Source organism: Syngnathoides biaculeatus, chromosome 22 (genome assembly GCF_019802595.1).
Source record: "Syngnathoides biaculeatus isolate LvHL_M chromosome 22, ASM1980259v1, whole genome shotgun sequence".
NCBI classification, from domain to species: domain Eukaryota; kingdom Metazoa; phylum Chordata; class Actinopteri; order Syngnathiformes; family Syngnathidae; genus Syngnathoides; species Syngnathoides biaculeatus.
This window is the reverse complement of record NC_084661.1, coordinates 13,493,367-13,515,875: the sequence shown is the minus strand read 5'-3', so window position 1 is coordinate 13,515,875 and position 22,509 is coordinate 13,493,367. Positions and strand designations below refer to the sequence as shown.

General features: G+C 46.8%; 2 protein-coding genes across 6 annotated transcripts in view; one reads left to right on the top strand and one right to left on the bottom strand.

The window, feature by feature from the left end:
* Positions 1 to 36: 36 nt before the first annotated feature.
* prr12a (proline rich 12a) lies at positions 37 to 22,441 on the bottom strand. Its single transcript, XM_061810429.1, has 15 exons — positions 19,106 to 22,441; positions 17,344 to 17,501; positions 16,544 to 16,705; positions 11,547 to 16,282; positions 10,773 to 10,991; positions 9,959 to 10,643; positions 7,877 to 8,385; positions 7,091 to 7,207; positions 6,867 to 7,000; positions 6,215 to 6,654; positions 6,001 to 6,120; positions 4,852 to 4,949; positions 3,091 to 3,222; positions 1,466 to 1,561; positions 37 to 1,372 (listed from the first exon to the last, which is right to left on the bottom strand). Exons 1-15 carry the CDS (start codon positions 19,186 to 19,188, stop codon positions 1,238 to 1,240), a joined length of 7,824 nt encoding a protein of 2,607 aa, XP_061666413.1. The 5' UTR covers positions 19,189 to 22,441; the 3' UTR covers positions 37 to 1,237.
* Positions 1,243 to 22,509, top strand: part of brsk1a (BR serine/threonine kinase 1a) — a 38,507-nt gene continuing 17,240 nt past the window's right edge. For 4 of the 5 annotated variants that reach the window (XM_061810435.1, XM_061810433.1, XM_061810437.1 and 1 more), the window contains exon 1: positions 1,306 to 1,439. The gene's annotated coding sequence lies outside the window, so the exon portion shown is untranslated. Of the gene's footprint in view, positions 1,440 to 22,509 lie in introns of all 5 variants that reach the window. The other variant, XM_061810434.1, reaches the window with a different exon arrangement.

Below are 22,509 nucleotides of genomic sequence, written 5' to 3'. Positions count from 1 at the left end.
AGATAGTCACACAAAAACTCAAGAGTTTGATCTTTGCAGGTTTTATTTGTTTCTCAAATACAGGAGAGTTAATGTACAGAATGACAAAGAATATCATCAAGAACTGTACAATATTTACACGCCTTTTTTTCCTTTTTTTTAAATGGAAAATTAGATTGTTTTCAAAATAAGTATGCACATACATCAAAATGATAAAAATGACATGACTATTTCCTCTTTAAATATTACCTATTTATACTCCTTCTTCCCACACGGGAAATGGACAGTTTACTTCTTTTTCTTTGCATCTGCATGAATGATGACTGAACTGAAGCACAACGATGTAAAAGTTTCAAATACACTCCCCACACTTCTCTTTTTATTTTTTTTTTAATTGTTATTTTACACCCACTGTATTTGATACATTATGTCTGTCTTAATGTCTGTTCTTAAGTGTCGAGGGGAAGACAGCTTGGATATGTGGGTCACGATTGTATACTGAAGGTGTGGACAAATATAAAGTATTTAAAATGTTAGGGCAGCAATCCAGCGCTTGTTAAGTTAAAAACCTCCTCATATAAATAATAAAAATGTTTATATATTATCACACGGCTGAGTCGTGCTGCCCTTCACGTAGCACAGAATGAGAGAGAGAGAGAGAGACACACACATCTAATGGTTCGAGTCCATGTTTACGCTGCTCACGGCACACTCCACAGGCAATTTAAAAAGCATTCTCGCCCTCTTTCATCTTTCCCCAACGCCAACAGCTGATGTTAGTCTTTTCAAAAAAATAATTTATGTAAAAACTAAGCAGTAATAAGTTTCTCTTGGAGCTATCGTCTTAATGACACACAGTTAACGAGATGTTAGTGGCTCTTCTGCGGACTTGGTGCGGCTCCTCGCTTCCCGACCTTTGCGTTCCCATTTCGGAGGGCGGTCAAACTCCTCTTGAACTGCAAGGGACCCCCTAATCCGGTGGGGCCGGGGGGTCCCACTCCTCACAATGAAACGCATTTATTTCTTTAGTCATTGTTCAAGAAGAAGAAGAAGGAAAAACAAAAATGAGGCCACTGTTCCTGACCCTCCCTCGAGATCATCAAGGGCTTTGAAAATACATCCTCAGATCTTTGAGATTTGAGAAAAAAATTGATGGGTTGGGCGGAAGGGGGGTCTGTACAGCGGGATCCATCAAGTTCATTATTTTTTTTCTTCTTTTTTTTTTCATATCCTCCGATTTTAATTAATCTCATCCCTCTCAGGCTTTGGTGCTGAGCGTGAGCAGCTCGATGAAGGAGCCGAAGAGCGTGTCCAGCCAGCTCTGGTTGGCCATGCACTGCTGCACCACTTCCTCCTGGCCCGGGTCCTCGGCCGCCTGTTCGATTGTGTTGGTCTGCGAAAGGTGCGATGGAAAACACAGATCCTGAGACTCAAGCGCGCCTGCGGGTTAGCCATCCGAGGTGACGATTGTCGTGTCCGAGCTTACCTCTTTCTTGCACTGTAAGAACGTGTGGTATTTGTAGTGATGCAGGGAGTGGTACAGACTGTAGATTCGATATGAGTCAGATGACAGCTTAAGGTCCTGAACAAAAAGAACATTTTTCTTTAACCTTTTTACGCAAAGTAGAAGTCTTATTCCTAAACAGTATATTTAATATTATTGTGAGTCACACTGTTATGCAGTATTAGTACAAGCATGATGCTGAAATACAGTGATGCCTCGGTTCTTGACCACATTCCGTTCCAGAAAACGGTTCGAGAAGTGATTTGTTCGAAAACCAAATCGATGTTTCCCATTACAATGAATGGAAAAATAAATAATGCGTTCCAAGGCTAAAAAAAATTTTTAAAGCATTTTTTAAGCTTTTCCTGATAATAAACTACATAGTAGTAAGACATTGATAGTTTAAATACTTGATATAATAAAATAATTTAAGAAATTTTTTTTTTTGGTTAAAATGTACGTTTTAGTAGTAAAGTACGCTGGGCTGGGAGTGCATTGCCATAACTGTAGCGACTCGGTCGCCAGCCTTGTAAACTTTTTTTATTAACAAAAGTGCAGAATAACTTTAAACAAGCAACTTGCCTTCTGTGGAGGGATGATTGGGGGTTAATACGGTAGTCCTCGATATGAAGAAAAACAACAATAGCTACCAGGACACGTCTGTGTACAGAGGTTGCGTTATACAGAATAACAAAAGTGCGCTGTTTGCGCCACGCATGTTATGTCATGTCCGAGTTTTTTCGGGGGCGTGGGAATTCACAACAAAGCGCGTCTGGGTCTGATGGTCTGGTCGCGTGCAATACGGGGGCGTTCGAAAACAGAAGCAAAAAAAAAAAAAATGTTCAAAATTTTTGTTCTAAAACCGATTTGTTCGAAAATGGGGACGTTCGAGAACCGAGGCTTTACTGTATAGCAAACTTTAAAAAAAAAACTTAGAGAATCAGTGTTTTAACCAATTCAATACAACACCAAAAAAAATCGGATAACTGATAAATACAGTACGACAACATTTCTTCTTTTTTTTTTTGCGATGATTTCTTTTGGTCCCTTTATAAAGGAGGGAGAAGTATAATCATAACTGTTAGGGATGCACCAAAAATTCCATCACCAAAAAGTTCCCGGCCGAAAGTGGCCCAAAAAGTGCATTTCCAGTTTTCCCCACCCGAAACAGGGTGTTATGATGACGCAAGCAAAATCCCACTCTGTCATGGCAGGGCAGCCGCAGGGCACTGGCCAGAGTTAGTGGTGCCTCACGCCGCCGTGGCCGCTCACGGTGCACCTCGGGTGGGCACGCATGTGCTGCCAACCCGCTGAACTGAGCAGAGGTGGGCGGTGAGCCCAAAACACCCACGCTGCAGCAGCCGGCCATCGGCCCGGGGCAAGAAGGCTACCTGGCCGCTGAGGACTGCCTCGCAGGAGGCTGTGATAGCGTGAGGGTCGTCGCTCAGTTAGGAACCAGAGAGCTCGTGCTGAGACAAATTTTGCAAAGTGCAGAAAATGATCCAGCCGAGGATTTTTTTTTCTTTTCTAGGTCTCAAATTTAATAGAATTTCAGTTATCGGCCTTACAGTTGCAAGGTACACAAACTTAAAATATTCGCCACGCACCTGTGGTTTAGGCAGGGTTTTCTTGACTCTGTTGAGGGTCTTTCGATTGTAAGCATCTCCGCTGAGCCGCACCCTCACCACTCCCGAGTCCAAGGGGTCCACGATAATCTGGGGGTATGCATGCACAACCTCCTGAGGAAGAGGATGCAGCAGAACATTAGGAGTTGGAATACGACAAACATACAAACGCTTGTGTGCACCAGTTCCATTCAAGAAGTAGGAGACGAAAATGATAGTCAAGGTATTTTCTCTGAAATGGAATACGTAGATTGTAAATGATATAGATTACTGATCTTCAAATGTGGCTCATGAAGAATCAATGTCCAAACGGTGTACCGTGATTGCTGGCCTACAAACCACGACTTTTTTCACACGCTTTCAACCCTACGGATTATACTGTGATGCGGCTAATTTGTGCATTTTTTTCTAACGGCCGCAAGGGGGCACTCCAGCAGAAAAGGTAAGAGTGAGACCGGTGGAATATATGTGCCGAGGAAGTGACTTTTATAGGTCTGGCGACGTTAACGTTAGCGTGGTGCTAGTTTAAGCACTAGCGTTAGCGCAATGCTATCGTTAAACTCTTTCTGTGTACCGTCTTTCTTTGTAAATATCTTGTGTTTTAATGCGGGTTTCAATGTGGGCACTTGCGGCTTTTACATAGCTGCGGCTTATGTATGTACCAAATGGTATTTCCTTTACAAATGTACTCATTGAGGCTTGTACCCAGGTGCGCTCTTTATTCTGGGAATTACTGTATTATGTCACAATGGCTTCAACTTTTTTTCCCCAAACCAGTACAGTAAATTTGTTCAGTACAGTTCAGTTGTACATTATTTAACTTTTAAGTACATTTACATTTAATGTTTAAAATTTATTTATTTCAAAGATTTATTCCCACGGATAAAATTAATTAAGTAATTAAATTGCCATAATTTCCGGCCTATAAGACACAACTTTTTTTTCACATACTTTCAACCCTTTATGCGGTGATGCGACTAATATGTGCATTTTTTTCTAACGGCCGCAAGGTGGCACTCGAGCGGAAAAGGTAAGCGTGAGACCGGTGGAATATATGTGCCGAGGAAGTGACTTTTACAGGTCCCCTGTCAGCGCTGCGCTAGCGTGTTACTGCTGTGTCTCAGTCATTTTTACCGGTATGGTGTTTTTTTTTTTTTTCCAAACCGTCCCTATTAGTGCAGCGGCGCTAGAATTAAACCGTCTTTCTTTGTAAATATCTCGTGTTTCAATGTGGGCACTTGCGGCTTTTACACGGCTCCGGCCTATGTACCAAATGTACTGGGTGAGGCTTATAACCAGGTGCGCTCTGTAGGCCGGGAATTACGGTAAATCACCAACGTGAACACTATATAAAGGTTGCCATTATCGGAGGAAGCAAGCACGTTCAGAAAAATGACACGCCAACATTTTGCTTACACGGGCGACAGTTAGTACAACAGGGTTCACATTACAATATTTACTTAAAAAATGGTTTACTAAGAAGAACCATATACAACTCGTACTGGACATACTCAGTTTTCAACAAGAAATGCTGGAGAGAAAGAGAGCAGGCGCCGAGGAATAGATAGTGACAATGGAAGAGTAGTAAAATAATCAAGCCTTCAGGAGCACAAGGAACTCTTTCTTAAGTTGTGTGTTCAACGCATCGTTGACAGACGGGTATGATGAACGCACGTTTGGCAGCCAAGCCATCAAAGTACATCCAGTTCCAGGAGACCTGAAGGACAGTTCAGAGCAGATTACCTGATGCTGAGAGCTCATGCTGACTCTCCTTAACAACCTCCGCTTCTGTTCACTGAGGATGCTGTCGATCTTCCTCATGGGGGGGAGGTACAGCTCATCTGCCGGCCAATCAAGGTAGAGAAGGCGTCATTAGTCATCATACACCGAGCTGCCACTTGCTTTAATAATACGGGCTGACCCCGTGGCGGCTCTTCTCTCGCTCCTCATTCTTTCAACAGATTCTATTTTTGGTCTCGTACGTCAATAGATAACAGCGCCTCTGCCAAGGAGATTATGCGGTTCTGGTGCTGTCGTTTTTGTTTGCTCATTAGTCAGTAGGATTGCGCATAAAAAAAAAACTACCTATCCAAATTTCCTTGGCATGAATTTTAATGACAGGTGCAATCCTGCTTAAAATTTGCTTTGCCAAAAATGTGTGATAAAAGTACTGCATGGCGGCAGTCAACTTAAGTCGGTTTAAACATTAATTAATGACAGTAATTGCATTACATAAACCAACGATTATTCTGGGATTTGGTTGGTGGTAGTGGGGGGGAGGGCAGTGGGCCTGTTTTTAAATAAAATAGATCCACACCTGCACTGAGCCACAGCAAAATCAGTTCCACATTTCGAACCAAAATAAGTGGACGCTGTACTTATCTGATCTACGCATCACATATTACAAGAGGACGTGTGATTGGTTGAAAACAAACAAGTGACAGATGATAACGAATTTCTCTTCTTCTTCGCCACCCAGTATAGAACTAGAAAGTAAATACTCAAGTATAATGCACGCAAATGACACGGGCCGCGTCAAACGTTTATTTTAGTCAATGTCTGGATTTTTTCATTTTTTGGACTATGAGTACGAGGATTGAGATTCGGAAGTCGTTTGTTGCTGTCAACATTAATAACGAACGGGAGTTCAAGGACGAGTAATTTACATGTATGATTTTCACACTGAAAAGCGAGCATATTGTATTACTTATATCAGTCATAGCCGGTCCACACTTATAAATAGAGGGACTCATATCTGGCTGTCATGGCCGTATCAACTGTACTTTATACGCTATATTGACTACCTATGCACTTTTTGGTCGTGTGCGATTGGCATTTTGGTGCCTTGTGACCTGTCATGTCAATAAAGTTGAATCTATATAATTTCATTACCGTCCGTGTCCTCCAAAGCCTGGATCATGTCGGGGTCCAGAGCTGTGCTGACGAGCATTTCCACGTAGCTTCGGAACATTTCCCTCATTGCTCGGTTGTTCACGCCACCTTTCACGGGCACTAAGTGGAGGGGGGGGGAGAGACATTTAATCTTCAGACAAGATGTACATACAGTACGACGGCCATCAATCAATAAATCAGTTCAAGATCTTACTTTCATTCTCACTTGCGGCTTCATCCGATGAGTCAGAGTCTGAAGAGGAGGGAGCTTCCTTCAGCCACTTCTTCCTCTTCTTGGGTGGCGGTTCTGCCTTTACCTTGGCAGGTTTGGACTTCGGCGGGCGCTCTGTTTTCTCCTTCCTTTCCGGTGCTTTCCGCTCGTCCTTGGCTCGCCCACGTTCGGTGACTCGTTTCTCTGCTTTGTCCTGAGTCGGTTGCACTCGCTGATCTTTCTCTGCCTCTCGCTCTCTTTCTTTGGCCTTGGCCACCGCAGATGAGGTCTCCTTTCTCTCCCGTTGTTCTTTCGCCGGCGGCAGGGTCGTTCTAGATTTCTCCTTCTGCTCCTTCTCCCGCTGGCTGGACGGGGTTAATCTCTCCTCTTTTGGTTGAGCTTGGCTTGCGGGAGGAGAAGCCATTCTGGGGAAGGACTGACGCCTGTGACAGAATGAAAAGTTTAATTAAAAAGCGCAAAAATTACAGATCTATATTCTACAAATCCTAATATTAAACATTGGAAGCAAAGTTCTACACCAAAAGCTGCTCAAACCCCAATGTTATGCTCCCCTCTGCTTAAACTCCTTGATTATTGCAGGCTGAAATGAAGGAAATCAAATTGGTTGAATTGTCACGATGACAAAGATGCGTACCTGAGCGCAGGCATGGCCCTGCGCCACGGTCTTCGAGAACAGACTCTGACGTAGTCTTTCTTATTGACGTTCTCCAAAAACTTGACGTAGATGCGCTGGTAACGTCTTTTGGCATCTCCAAAGTAGCCAAGATACTAAAAGAGGAAAATCTTACATCAGCTGAAAGGCTTCCGGGCCAAAATAAAGCTAGTAAGCTTGTGCGCAGCTTCCTTAGGTCAACTCACGTTGCTCGTGGCACAGAACTGTCTCTGTCCGTCTTTGATCTCTGGGCTGAATTTCTGCAGCAGGGCTTTCTGTACCCTCCAGATGGGCGGAGGCTCCCGTCCTGTCTGCAAGGCCAACTGTTGCAAGAAAAATGTCAACATAAAATTGTGTGCGCCCCTGGCGAAGATATTTAGATGCCAATCAATAAAACAAACAACACCAATACAGTTTTTTTGGGCTTGTCCTATGAGGCACCACCAGAGCGACTGATTTGCAGTATTTGTTTGGCACTGAAGAAACAACAGGAAGCAGAACTGGAGGTCATTTCTGCAGATTATGAGGTTCATTAGAAATGAACTCAGTAGACGTTTGGACATATCCAGATGCGAGAGAGTGAGTATATTGGTAGAGTGAGCGAGAGGAAGACCAAAGAAAAGGTTGATGGATGTTGTGAGGGAGGACATGAGGACAGTGGGTGTTAGCCAGGAAGATGCACGACATAGGCTTAATAGGAAAAAGATGACACGCTGTGGCGACCCCAAACGGGACAAGCCGAAAGCAAAAGAAGAAGAGGAAGTAGTTTGGTATAGTTTTCAACCCACGAATTTTCTTGGTCGGGAATCAAACCTGTGCTATGTGCACAAAGAGGTAGCCACCAGCACGTACTACTACACTACTAATGTAAATAACACCAAACAGTGAACCTCAAAAAATTGAGTAATGGACAATCCCCACCCCAATGAAAATGTTCAATTCCTCATCTTATCACATTTCACATTCACATTAGTATATTCAGACACACGTACCTTGAGCGTTCGAATGTCCTCCACGCGCACCACGAATTCATCCCTCTCTCTGAAGATGCCCTCGCCGCCGCTCTCGCTGTCATCCTCCTCGCTCTCTCCCGCGATGGCCGCATCCTCCTGCTTCTGAGCCAGGTGCAAGTTGGTGTTCTTTGGAGACGGTCGCTCTTCTTCGGGAGAGGCGGCGGACTCGGGCGAGGGCGTCGGAGACTCCTTCGGAGGAGAGGCTTGTGCAGGAGGAGCTGGCGTCAAAGAAGCAGGGGGAGGAGAAGGGGGAGACGCGGCAGGCGGCGGTAGGGTGGCGGTCAGGGGAGGCGGCGGCGTCTGGGATTTGGTGGCAACGGGACTCGGAGGCTTGGAGTTCTCGTGCTGTTCTTCTGGTGGAGGAGGAGGTGAGGGCAGAGAGAGAGGAGGAAGAGGGGAGGGAGGAGAAGACGAGGACACGGGCGAGGGAGGGACAGAAGGAGGCTGGGAAGTTGCGCTTGCAGGAGGAGGAATCTCCGGGAGGGACACTGGAAGGAAAAAGATCCATTTGACAGATCAATGGCAAACTGTACAAGCGACGCATTATATTGAAATCCAAAACATAATTAGTGTATTTAACAAACATACAGGCTGGGCGAATAACAATGTGCCAACTCTTGATGTAAATGTATGCAAAAACCTTGTGGTAAATGTGAGATGGCATCTGCTGCTGATTAAAAATGCTAATTTTAACTAATTGTCATGTCAATGTAAAAAAGAATGGCTTCATAATTATAGAAAATGTATATAGTTCCATGAATACCGAATACATCTTTCCAATTATAGTAACATACAGGGCAGTTCTTTAAAACTAAGGTTTCGCCTCATCATGCAACAAAAGTACTACTTATTTTACACAGGAGCGTTATCCTTTGTGCTGTCAGAAGCATCAGTTAAAACGTAAATAAACATGGCACGCTAAAACTATTACATGGTAATAACAAAACATAGACATCTGTCCCTGATTATTTAATTGGATATGAACAAGTATGAGAAGTGATGGCAAATAACCAAATACAAATGATGAACTGAATTACATTTTTCAGGCGTAATGTACTTTGAAAATTATTTTTTCTGAGGTCTTAACTTTTACAACCTACATTTGCAAGCAGTGATATAAAGCTAGCTAGCTAGTTAGCTGTTAGCTAAAGCATCTACTTTTGTCACCTTCTACGGATGACGAGAATGTAAATAGAGAGTTAAAGTCAACCGCGGTTGAGAGTTTGATTGAATAATTGAGATCTCGGAGACCTATTAAGCAGAATAAACATGGACAGCAGGGGGAACACAAACCAGGGAGCAATAAGAACGGCATAACTGAATTGGCAGAGCAAGACATTCCCCATTAAATCCACAGTTTAAGAGAATTGCTCCATGTCAGCGCAATATTTTCTTTGGAACGCGTTTTGACAGACAGGCCAACTTTAACTCGCTCTCAAACAACAACATGCACCATCTCATATGATTTTTGTCTCTTCTCAGTATCGGAATTATGCAAGTTAATAAGAGAGGGAAATTATTTTTATGTGCGGAGAAGTTTTATTCTTGAACGAAGATCTCAGAACCGGAATAGCATGAATTTCATTTTTACTTTTGTACTCGACTCATTCGGCGCCAAGAGTTTTCCAAGCCGAGTTCCCCTTTGTGCCAGCCATTTTAGAGAATTTTGACTGATCTTTCAAGCACCGCAGAATGTTGTGTTCATGTGTTCGACGACAATATAAGCACTGAACCAAACCAAATAAAAAGCAGATGCTCTCCTTCCACACCAAAAAAAAAAAGTTTGTTCAGCGCTTATTATCAGCAGCAGAACACAACAAATACACTGACTGGTTGCTGACCAAAAAGTGAAGAATATTTGTTTTTTGTGAAAAGAAACAGCAGTGACACTTCAAACGATAACAACAAAAATAATGCTCAGAAGGGGATTTTGATGGGAAAATGTTAATATGCAGAGAAATGCTGACTCTGACTATAATTTTTTCACAAATATCTGGACTTCTACTTAAGTATAGACTAGTACTTTTTCCCATTTGTGAGCATAAGCAAGTAAAGCCGTACCTTCAAGCTTGGGGGCTCCTAGCGTCTCCAGCTGCGGCTCTCTCTCCTCCATCATATCGTTCTCTTCATCTCCTCTAGAACTTCTCTCCTCGTCATTCTCCTCATCCTTGTTCTCGTCCATGTTTTCATCCTCTGGGTGGAGGATGCAGGGTTCATCCGGCTGGGGTTGCGCGTGGGGTGTGTGAATGTCGGTCTGGGGGCTGAGGGTCGGGGGCTGCAACGGGGGCGTCAAAGGGGAGTGAGAAGGTTGCGGCTGAGGTGGCGGAGGGGGTATCGAGTGATGGATGTTAGCGGTCAATTGAGGGGTGTCGTACAGGGCAGAAATGGCTGAGGAGATGCTCTTCTGAAGGTCTTGGTTCTTTCCAACTGAGTCCTCCTCATCGGAGGAGAACGAGGGTAGGGTCTCCAGGTTTCTCTTCAGCTCGTCCTCCAAGCGCTTAGGGCTGGGGCAGCTGCCTAGGGCAAGACCGCCGTTACCTTCGCCGTCCCCAAACGGAGGTGGCGGCGGAGGTGGAGGCGGTGCTGGGGAGAGTGGACGCAAGCCCGATTTACAGGGGGAGGTTTCACCGTTGTCAGCTTCCATTCCGGGGGAAATATCTAAGCCTGGGGGTCTTTTCCCTGATTTAAGGAAGTCCAAGAAAGAAGCAACCAAGCCAGCCTTGGACTCAGGGTCCTTCTCATCACCCTAGAAGTGACACATGAAGGAAATTTGATATTTACTCAGCTCATCGTACTCAAAACCAATAAGTAACGTAGAAAATTGCAGCAAAAGTGTTTTAATTCAATATAGTTGTTATTGAACAGTATTTCTTACCCTTTCCTCCAGACCATCCCCATCTATTCCGTCATCCATCATCTGGTTTTTCTGTTTTTTATCCTGTACTCTGGTGCTTTCAGTGCTGCAAGGACCAGGACTGAGCCCGAGTGACGGGGCTGAGCCAACCGAGCCATCAGACAAAGCAGGGTCTGTGCCAGACAGCGAGTCTGTCCTCAGCAAGGCATCAGAGGACGACATGGGAATTGGCAACTTGATCTGTTTGGAAAAAAAAAAAGAAATCTTCTGAATAATCTGAGGCTTGACTTGGAGCCAGTCACAAAAAAAGACATGTCATTTTACCTATAACAAAACTTCCTTCAACTGTACAATTTCTTATGTTTACGTATTTTCAAGCGCACTGTGACAAATGGTACTACGGTCTCCTCGAGCTTTTCTGGTGTGCTGTCCAAAGTTTTAAACACAATACGGATGGAGATCTCTAATTCAAACACACCCATGTGTTTGATGGCTTCCCCCAAATTATCTAAGCAATTGATTTCTGTAACAATTTATCTTCCACTGACACTTCCAGTTCCATCACTTCAAACTTAACTACATTTGCACTTCTGTTTTTCCCCCAAATTTCCATGATTAAAAAAAAAAACGTACAAAGAAAAGTACGAGTAGTGGGTGCAAAACTCTATTTTCAAATACAGCTTGCAGCTACTTTCAGTTGTTGCCAAAAAGAGCATGCAAAATTGTGTTGCCTGTCAGTGGTCCTGAACCAAAAAGGTTCGAGAGCCCCTGTTTTAAATATGTAGACCTACTGACCTTTAATGGTGGGATCGGTTCATGCTGTTGCTGTTGAGGCTGATGATGAAGCTGCTGTTGATGTTGATGGTGGTGAAGATGATGCATCTGCTCCTGCTCCTTTCCGCTCATTTCCATGTACATATCCTCTCTCCGACCTCCTCTACCTCTGCTCCCGCGGCCCCGGCCTCTGCCTCGCCCCTCCACGTTGAACCCGCCTCCGCCACTGCCAACTGTCCCGCCCATCTCGCCCATCATTCCTCGTGGCGTGTAGGGCTCGGGCATGGGGCGAATGCGAGGCCTGCCTCTGGGCCGAGGGGGGCCCTCCCTCTTGGGCCTAGTAGGCTTCCGGCCTCTCTTCTTAGGGCCATCCTGAGGCAAAAGAGAGTGCGTACCCATTTGTGGGTAGCCAGAGGCGTGGTAGAAGTCAATGTCACCCATCAAAGGGCTGAGAGAACCACTTCCTCCTCCTCCTTTCCTGCAGCTGGACACCAAATCTGGAAGGAGGTCTGGAAGCCTGCGGCTGTTCAACCTGATGTCAGCAGGCTGGTCAGCTTTATCCTCATCATCTTCAAACTCATATTCTTGAGCATAACTTTTCTTGGGCAGCGTGTTGGGGTCTCTGCGCTCTTTTAAGAGATGGAAAGAACTAGACTTGAGGAGCTTCTTCGGACGAGACGAGCAGAAAATGGGTGATTGGAGCCCTCCAGATGCTGCCCCTGTGCTTGTTCCTCCGGGACCGGAGGACAACTTTGCAGCGGGGTTGTTAGGTCCAGCGTTATTAGAGCCCATACCCATAGCTGGGCCCTGGGACTGAATTAAACCAAGTTGTTCAGTGTTAACGGTAGAGGGGAGTTCATGGGTTTTAAGGGAGTCAAGATCGAGAGTCATTGAGTTGTTGCTGGGCTCTTCTAGGCTGTGACAGTAAGGCTCATAACCCTGATCTCCATGATGACCCATCATATCATAGCCAGCTCCACTACTGCCCCCTGGTCCACTGGCACTCTGTCCAGCTTTCATGGAGCCCATCCCCTCTTGCCCAGTATGGCTTTCATTCATCTCCTCCTGCCCAGGTCCTGCACCACCAGCACAACTTGACTTGTAGTCCTCTGCGCAAAACATGTCTTCCATGCCTGGAAAAAAAGACCGGTCCTCATCCTGGAGAAGGGAATCAGGAAAGCAGATGGATGTGAGGGGAACAAACCGATTACTTTGTTGGGTTTGGTCTGCTTTCTCCACTGGGCTGACTGTGTCAAACTGGTGTTGCTCCGAGCGCTGTTGGTCTAACTGGCTCTGTTGGGGGGTGAGCTGGGATGGCAGCGGCTGCTGGGGTTCAGGCTGAGGTTGGGAATGCGCCGGGGCAGAAGGAGTGGGTATATGGTGAGGGTGTGGGGTCTGTGGCTGGGCATGAGGGTGGTGAGAATGGGGTTGCTGGTGTTGAGAGCTAGGGTGCTGCTGTTGCTGCTGAGGGTGGTGCTGCGAAAGGTGGTGCATGTGGGATGGGGTGGGCATGGCGATTTCAGGTTCAGAGAGGAAAGAGTGTATTTCAGAAGCGGAGTGTGGTTGTGGGTGATGGTGAGACGGGTGCTGCCTCTGCTGCTGCTCCTGGTGTTGCTGTCTGTGGTGCTCGCTGCTTCCTCCGCTCCGTCCGCCGCGTCTGTCCTCTGGAATGGCTACATCTGTGCTGGAGGTCTGAGAAAGCGAGCGCTCCAGCATGTCCAAAGATGAGACCACCGAGCTCTGTTTGACTTGACCCTGTTCATGTGGATGTGACGAAGGTCCATGGTTGTAATGAGCCGCTGCCACCTCTAAAGCCTGCGACTGGAGTTGAAGCTGGAGCTGAGTTGTTTGTGACTGAGCTTGAGCTGGATGTTTAGTCGAACCAAGTCGTCCACTCGCACTATCCATCACGCCTTGCTGTTGACCAATGGAGTGCTGCTGCTGTTGGGGGTGGGAGTCAATCTTGTGGTGCTGCTGATGCGGATCCATCTTGTGGTGCTGCTGATGCTGTGAGTGGGAGTCCATTTTCTGGTGTTGTTGATGTGGTTGGTGGGAGTCCATTTTATGGTGCTGTTGGTGTTGCCTGTGAGTATCTAGTTTGTGATGTTGCTGTTGTTGATGCGTGTCCATCTTGTGGTGCTGCGTATGAGACTCGAGTTTGTTGCGAGTTGTATGGGACAACACGGATTGGAGGAGGTGTGGTGACTGGTGGGACTGATCTGTGGGGGAGTCCATAAGAGATGCAGTGCTTTGAGGCTGAGAATGCTGTGGCTGGACATCGGGCGTTTTCCGCGGGTAAGGGATTTCACCACGCTCCTTCTTCTGTAGCTCCATCTGGTTGTGGGGAGGTATCTGCGAATGCGAGGACACATGCTGATTATGTGAGGAGTGTTGGGGACCAAGGGAGTGCTGTGTATACGGGTCCCCTCGCCCATAGTGGACTACTGAGCCTAGGTTGTCATGGTGGAGGAGGTGCGAGTGGACTTGTTCACCACTCCCTCGCCCCCCACTACTTCTACTGCTTCCAACAGGCCTCTCGTTCCTTTGCTGTTGTTGTTGATGATGGTGTTGCTGCTGCTGCTGCTGTTGTTGTTGTTGTTGTTGTTGTTGTTGTTGTTGCTGCTGTTTCTTCAACGACATCTCCAGCTGACTGTCTAGTCCGGAGATAGACGCTCCAGAGGTTGCATTGCCTACCCCAGAGGAGGATGTGGCACTGTGGGTGCGTATAACACTCTGGGGGTGATACCTTTCTTCAGACGACTTTCCCATGTCATACCCCAGCCCTTTGCCGGCATCAGATGTTGGTGGCGCTGACTGAGGCTGAGGCTGCGTTTGCTGGGATGTCTGTTGGGGCTGCTGTTGGGGATGGTGATGAGAAGCCTGGGGAGCAGGACTTGCTTGTGCCTGCAGCAAGTGCTGAATCAAGAACTCCTCGTCATCATCTACCTCCTCTTGAGATCTCTGAGAACCAACTCCGAGCATTGACGTGTCAGCCTTTGTTTTGGAGGCGGTGGGGTGATAAGACTGAGTTTGGGAACTAGGACCTCTAGTGTCAGGGTAGCCCTGTGGTGAGCTTAGGAAAGTAGGAGAGAGAACAGAGGAGATATATTTATTTGAACCAGCACCTCCAGGAGATTGCGTGGGACATGCTGGCACCGGGGAGTGCAGCCCTGGGCGGATAATGCCCGAGTTTCCAGAAGGGGAGGGACTAGAATCTGGAATATGGTAAGACCCTCCTCCACTACCGCTTCCACCCCTCTCACTGGTCATACCATTTCCTGCCCCTCCGCCTGACCCAGAGTTTCCACTTGCAGTTCCACTACTGCTTCCTCCCCCAGATGCTCCACTACCTGATGAACCGCTTGATCTTAAAAGCGCAGGGGAATGGCCTGGAGCACCATAACCTAATGATGGGCTTCCTGCTCCACCCAAAGAAGAGGGAAGCGATCCATAAGCAGAATCGGCTCCGTATATATCAGTGGGGTATGACTGACTTCGCCCTCCTAAACTTCCGTAGCCTTTTCCACCAGTACCTGAGCTCAGGTCCTGGGCTTGTGGGGAACTGAAACCTCCATAGGACTGCGCAAGGTGAGAGGTAGGGGGCTGATTTGGGGAATATGATTGAGTCTGCTGCTGGGGAGGGGTCTGACCTGTAAGAGCAGAGGTAGGGGTTTTTACAGGGGGCACAGGAGAACCATAACCAGAAAGGCAGGATTTGGGGAGGGATTGAGGTGTTGAGGTGGGAGGGGGTTGCTGCTGCTGTGGGGTTGGGGGAGGTGGAGCTGGTTGAGTGGGGGGTTGCTGCCTGGAGGTGGCTGCACTGGAGCTTGAGGTGGGGATTGAATTAGAAGGGTGAGCGCCTGGAGTGGCAGAAGAAGATGATGATGACGAGGAGGTAGAGGATGCAGATGGGGGTGTGAGGGGAGTTCTTGAGGACGATGCTGAACTTGCAGATGAGTAACCACTGCTGGAGCTGCTTTTGGTACCTTTCCCAGCAGAGGAGGAAGAGGAGGAAGAAGATGAAGAATATGGAGGCTGAATGATTGGCCGATACTGCTCTGTACGAGAGGAGGCTTTGTGGTCAGACGAGGGGCTCTGGTCACCCAGTGGGCTGCAAGAAAGGCCAGCATGCCTGTGATGGGTAGCTATTTGTTGGTACCCTGCCCCTCCACAGCTGAGGTAGTGCTGGAGGGAGTGAGCAGCAGAGGAGGAGAGCTGCGGCTGCGCTGGGGTGGGCCGCTGGTAGTGCTTGATAACGCTGTCCTGTCTGGGCACGGCCCGTTCCTGAGCCGAGTTGGACTGGGACTGGGACTGAGCTTGGGGCTGGGCTGAGGAGAATACTGAGGCATTATACAGCTGGGAGGACTGGTCCTGGAGCTGCGATGACAGCAGGTTGAACTGGTGGGACTGGAGGTGCCTAGCAGAGGATGCCTGGGCTGATGAGGCACCTGTAGGGTCTTGGCTACCCCTGTAGGCTGCTGCAGCAGCTCCCTGCGAGGAGAGGAGCCTGTCAAAACCCAGGCTGGACTGGGAGGGAGCTTTGATGTGTAGTAAGGGGTCATGTGGGGACAGTAGACCGTTGGATGTGGGGCTAAACGTGGGTGTGTCCTGGAGGGTAAGGGAGGCACCGGGAAAGGAGCGGCTCGAAAACGACGCTGGATGCTGATAGGCTGAGAGAGCGGAGGAGGAGGGGAAGGAGCCTGAGCCAGGAAGAGCTCCAGAAATGAATAATTCTGGAGGAGCAGGTGTGTGCATCGCTGTTCAGGAGGGGGACAAAAAACAAACAAACAAGTGTAAAATTACTCAAACTCCATTTTTTCATCACCTCAATGCAAATGAGAATTATATCCTATGAACGCCCGTTTTTTTGGTTTTTTTTTTTGTTAAGAAAACAATCTCCACATACAACAGTGCAAGCTGAATAATAATAGAAAAGACAGGAGGTTATTTAAATGTCATATTGACAGTGGGGCATGTTTGAATGTCAACACTTGAGGGAAGATAGAACACAGTCCCACCTGTCTGCCAAGATGGTGTGCGGAACTGGGAGAGCAAGGAGGAGGCGGAGGGCGGAGCCTGGGGACCCCGAGACTCCAATGCCGAAATCAGATTCATGACCGAGGCATCTGGGGCCGAGGGGCTGGCGTGGTGTAGCCCGGTGTCAAACAGCCCCGACAGACCTTTTAGAAGGAGAGATCATGTAACATGCCATCAAAATAAAATGACGAAAAAATAAATAAAACCCCAAGATTTGACACGCTGTCAATAGCTTAGATAAGGCTACTCTTCTGTATTGTATTGAAATCCCATCTACTTTGAAATAAAGTGGTTGGCGCAATGTATTACAATATAGTCCTCAAATCTGATCCATTTTGCATATTGACTATTTTTCCGACAAGCGGAGAGCACTTCCACTTAAGTCAATGCCTCAGTAATGCATTTTATTTCCACTTATAGCCCGCAAAGTGATTCAGCAGCAAAGAACTATTTGAGCCTAAAAATCGCAATCGTTACATAATTGTTCCCACAGAAGATAAACCTATCCTGTAGGGTTTAATTACATGCTTTTCATATGAAATTAATATAACTGCATTTGTGGTATTGCGAATGCCTACAAATGACCAAGGATAACACAATTAGAATTTTATTTGTTTTCTGATGCATCTTAACTGGATTTCGTGAGTTTGTGTCCAATTTCCAAGCGCATTCCCGACCAGGACTTGCGCAGCCAGTTGGCCCCACCGTAGTTAATTCCCGTGGCCCCGAAATGTTTGGGGGGGGGGGGGGAGACACACGGTAAGTATGACATTTATCTCACCCAAACTCCGTCCAGCTGCTCCCCAAGCCCCGCCTTGTCCGGAGCTCCCTGGGTGGTGATTGGTGGCATAGCCCTGCAGAGGGTGTGGAGTGGCGTAGGCTTGGCGGTGGAGGAGCTCAGACTCAGGGTGGGATGATCTGGAACTCCCATACACAAGACTAAGAGGAGGAGGAGGAGGAGTGGAGGACGATGAAGTATCATTAATTCCAGAGAACATTTGCATAAATATCAGTTGGTACCTAAAAAAAAAAAAAGGTGACACCCTCCCTGCTATAATCTCATGCCATTAAAACGGTCTTAAATCTCAAACCTTCACTTAAATGGCATCAAGGTTTTTGATTCCCTTTCAACATTGACAATCATTCAATGTCAATGTCACAAGAATAAAACTAAACTGTGGCTTTTAGATTCGTCATATTATTCTTATATAAGGGAGTAATAATGATAACGGTCGTGTATTAAAACAGATCTGCAAACGTGACTTCGCGTTGCATGCATGAAAGGAACATGCAGTGTAGGCTGATTGTTTGTTAACATGTTAGCAATTGTGCTGGCTTGTTGGGAGCTCTGTGCACAGCAGCGATGAGAGCAAAGCAGCCACAGGGCCTCGTCGTATGTGAGGCTCGGCATTTTGGGGTGAAAAATGAACCAGATTAGTGTACCACACCACAGCCATCTCGTGTAATATAATAGAGGAGACGAGCTATTCATTGATGTGGCTAACAACTGGATGCTACGGATCGACCTATATATATAAAATGGTAAACACCAACAACTGTGCGTGTTATTTGGACAAAACGTCCCCCCCCCCCCCCCCGAAAAGGGATGCAGCAGCTTTTAAGAGTTGGAGTGGCGGGGTGGGGAAAAAATGTGCTGGAAGCGGCAAGCTAAGTGATGCTAGCAGGCCGCAATTGGCTTCCGTGCAAAGCTAGCTCGCATGCTAACGTAAAAGGTAACTGAGGTCTCACAAACGATTCCAGCATTTTGTACATTATATCTACGTCGTCATCGTGATAATTATGTAATTCTCGAGTCTCAATGACACCGCCGTCTTTATTCAAACAATCGGATATGGTGGGAACGGTGTAATTTTATTATGCAAATGAGGGCTACTATGAGCCCACCGCAAATCATCTCCAATCATGTCTGGGACAGATGCTGGAGGAAAAAAAAATGTGGACATTTTCAGAACAATCGCGCGAACCCCTCCACGGTCTCTTCCTCCCCCCCCCCCCTCCCCGTAGGATGCACCATTGAAGATGGCTCCACAAATGCAGCCTTCCAATTTTTGTTGATATCTGTCAGGAGGGGACTGCTGTTGGACCTTTTTTTGCAGCATTCGAACCCATTTATTTATTTGTCAGAGCGTGCACGGGCCTGCAAAGTGGGGGGGGGGGAAACCTCTGTAGAGACGCTCGACCGCTTCCAAACCACCATATCGCGCATCCAGGTCTACCTAAAAATCCAGTGTCTGTCAATCACATTCAATTCAACCTCCCACCCCCCCCCCCCCCACCACCACCACCACAACCCCCCTTTTCCTTTCTCCACCCCGCCCACCCCCACGACACGCACACCGCTCCATTGCTGTTGATAATGTTATTACTATGCAACTCTTTGGGATGACAATGCATCGGTGTTCCGAGTGCGTGTGCGGAGCGTGAACCCAATGGCGACAATGTGTTTACACGGGGCAACGCGGCGCCCTGCCATGTTCGGCAGTGATGCGTGCATGCACATTGTCTGGCTCGGTAGCTATTACCTCGCTTTGGCCGACCTCTCGTAACTCCATCCTGCTCCAGCGCCCAAATCGCCGAACCCTGTTCCGGGGTAATTCCTATCCATCTATATGGGGAGACGACCCGTGTGCGAAAGCGACGTCGCAAGGCGGGGAGAAGGGGTTGGTGGTGGGGTGGGGAGGAGAAGGAGAGGGGGGGGGGAGAAATCCAGTCTTTCCCGAGCTCCGTTTCAGGCTATTTTCCCTGGTTTCGTAAGCAAGTCATCCGGAGTGGAAAACAGCATATTGAAAGAGAAATGGACGGGGAGGAGGAGAAAGCTGGATGAAAAAAAAGAGAGGGGGGGGTCTACAGGGTTATAATCCAACCACATCGATAAAAGACAGCCTTCCTCATTTTCCGCCGTCCACGTTTATCGTTTCCACGAAAGTAGTCCCAAATCCGGTCCCGCTCATGATGAAGATGTCGCGGATTTGGCCGCCAATGGGCGAAACGCTGATGAACATTTGATTTCCAACGCGTCCCCCTTTTCTCTCTCTCTCTCTCTCTCTCTCTCTCTCTCTCTCTGTGGTGCCTCCTCCCCTTTCTTTAAGCTAGTCTTTTTGGCTACGCTGCTAGCGCCATGTAAAAATATGGCCAAGGGAAGCGGAGGGAGCCACGTTGCTCGCGAGCGTTTTCCCCACTACAAACACTCAGTGTGGACGTGCGAAGCAATCCCTAATTTAAATGTTTATCCTTTTCATGCAAATATCCGCCACCATTGAGCAGCCCACCCCCCCTTCCTCTTCCTCCTCCTCCTCCTCCCCACCCCGCCAGAATGCTAACAGGTAGCCACAGATGCTAGCTGTCAGGAACGACGCATCCGAATAAAAGTGGCTTCATTTCGCCTTCAATAAATGCTAATTCCCCGAGTTCGAGACTTGTGGCGTTCGACCGGAAAGCGCCCGAAGACGGAGAGGGATACAGAAGTGGTTGGAAACAACAAAGCGAGCAAGGAAGCGTAGAAAAAGGGAGGCCGCTTTTTTTTTCTTTTTTTTTTTTTTTTGGATACATCTTTACTCATTTTCATCCGGAGACGCCATTTTTGAAGGCGGCTCTCTCTTCGCCCCCCCCCTTCCCCCCTTTCGTTCCCTCCGCTCGGGTCGACCTCCCCTCGGTTCCCCGACTCGTCTGCTCGCCCCCTCGGCGTGCTTTTTCCACATTTTGGCATCACTCTCATGGCTGATAATGCTGCAGTGGCAAAACATGACAACACACGCCGAAGGTGTTGTGGTAAACATTGGCACAAATCCGTGCTTGTTCACATCCAAATTTTGAACTACAGCTGAAGACAAGAACTCAAAAATATCCCACAAGACGCTCATTTAATAAATACAACGCTCATTCATGCCGAAGTGCACTGCGCGTTCACATTTGACTACACCGCGAATTCTTTTATCTGGAGTGCCTGTCTGATCTGACGGACTCAACATGCAGTGCACATGTACACCAGTAGGTGGCCCGCCGGAGCACCACAATGTGCTGTACACTCGTACCCACGGGCCAAAACAATAGGAACACCTGCACATCTATCATCAAACAATACAGGCGCTATGTGGTATATGTCTGTGATTGACAGCAACGAAATACTTCATTTAAAAACTGTAGTTCACGTTGCAGTTGTGGGCGGTCACTCCGAACGTGTATGTGGATGTTAGATTTAATTTTTTTCATTTTTTATTTTTGTCCAATCATGTTATCTTCTGTGTGCTGCTATGTCAAGCTATTCTGCCCAGGACAGTGGTTGGTGTAACCTGTATTTGGTTAGGCTGCGGGGGTTCTTATTTAAAGTACATTTTCATTGGAAAATAATATTTTATTTGTGGATTTGTGGGACAGCTAGCTACCTGTTCCCGATGTTGTGCGTATGCGGTGCAGTTACATGCTGTCATATGGCGTTTATTGATAGTTTCTGTAATTGTCAAGTGATTGTTGTAGTATCGCCACATTAATCAAATAGTATAATAATACTACTAATAGAATAATAGTAAGTTCCCATCGTCCAAGTACCAAATACATGGCTCACCACTGCCAAAATAGTGTGCAGTCATTACCATGGTGTATAATGTGATTATAAACAACAGAGAATCACAAGTACAAAAAATCCAATCCCAAATTGCTTTCCTTTAAAAAGCAAATTGTTGCCACCTAATGGTTCAATACTGTAACTGAAAAATTAACTTTATTATGTTTGTGATTGGGTCTTGGGAGCGTAATAACACATCCAACTTGTAAGACACGATGCTATGTGTATTATGACAATAATTTACCTCCGTAGCCTTCAAGCTGTATTTGTTATACCATTTGCATTACTGGTAAACGAGAAGTACATTACTGAATGAGAAATGAATGGCTAATATACTTGATTGTCAGCTTGTGCTAGAAACCTGATCAAACTAAAGCCATATTTTCCTTCATGCTGATAAAGAAAATGTGCTGAATTGTTTGTAATGTGACTTTCAATGGTAATACAAGGTTGGCGGTTTAACAATTGCTGAAAAACCGCTGTGACAAAATCAAGATCTCTAGTCTCATCTTTAGAAAAATCCCCTCTTGTCAGCATCCCTGCTGGGAAGTATTTTAGATGCATTAGAGGGCCTTTGTCATGCACAATGCCTCCCTCGAAAGGTCTGTTATCTGCATATTCATTAAGACCTCCAAAACAAAAGAAGGGGAATTAAAGTGTTTAAAAAGCCTTCAATTAGGGGTGGGTGTACACATTCATGTGGAGAAATAGTAAAGAAGACATCCAGAAAATTGGGGATTCTTCATCTTCTTTCTTTCAGCTTGTCCCGATTAGGGGTCGCCACAGCGTGTCATCTCTTTCCATCTAAGCCTATCTCGTGCGTCTTCTTCTTTAACACCCACTGTCCTCATGTCCTCCCTCACCACATCCATCAACCTTTTCTCTGGTCTTTCTCTCGTTCTTTTGCCTGGCAACTCCATCCTAAGCAACCTTCTACCAATATACTCACTCTCTCGCCTCTGTCACTGTCTCTAATCTGTACATCATGGCCGGCGTCACCACTGTTTTGTAGACTTTGCCCTCCATCCTAGAGGAGACTCTTCTGTCACATAAAACACCAGACACCTTCCGCCAACTGTTCCACCCCGCTTGGACCCGTTTCTTCACTTCCTTACCACACTCTCCATTGCTCTGTATTGGTGACCCCAAGTATTTGAAGTCATGCCTCCATCTTTCTAATTGTTCCTCCGCCTGCTCCCTGCTTTCACTGCAGATCACAATATCATCTGCGAACATCATGGTCCAAGGGGAATCCGGTCTAACCTCATCTGTCAGCCTATCCATTAGTACCGCAAACAGGAAGGGGCTCAGCGCGGATCCCTGATGTTGTCCCACCTCCTATTGTATTATAAAAAAAAAAGAAAT

Bases quoted from the DNA above. Each gene is read 5' to 3' on its own strand.
- prr12a (XM_061810429.1), bottom strand. From the start codon at position 19,188: ATGGATAGGAATTACCCCGGAACAGGGTTCGGCGATTTGGGCGCTGGA. The intron at 16,706-17,343 runs GTGAGATAAATG...TCCTTCTAAAAG, and splicing joins AGCAGCTGGACGGAGTTTGG to GTCTGTCGGGGCTGTTTGAC. The intron at 4,950-6,000 runs GTAATGAAATTA...ATTGGCCGGCAG, and splicing joins GGCTTTGGAGGACACGGACG to ATGAGCTGTACCTCCCCCCC.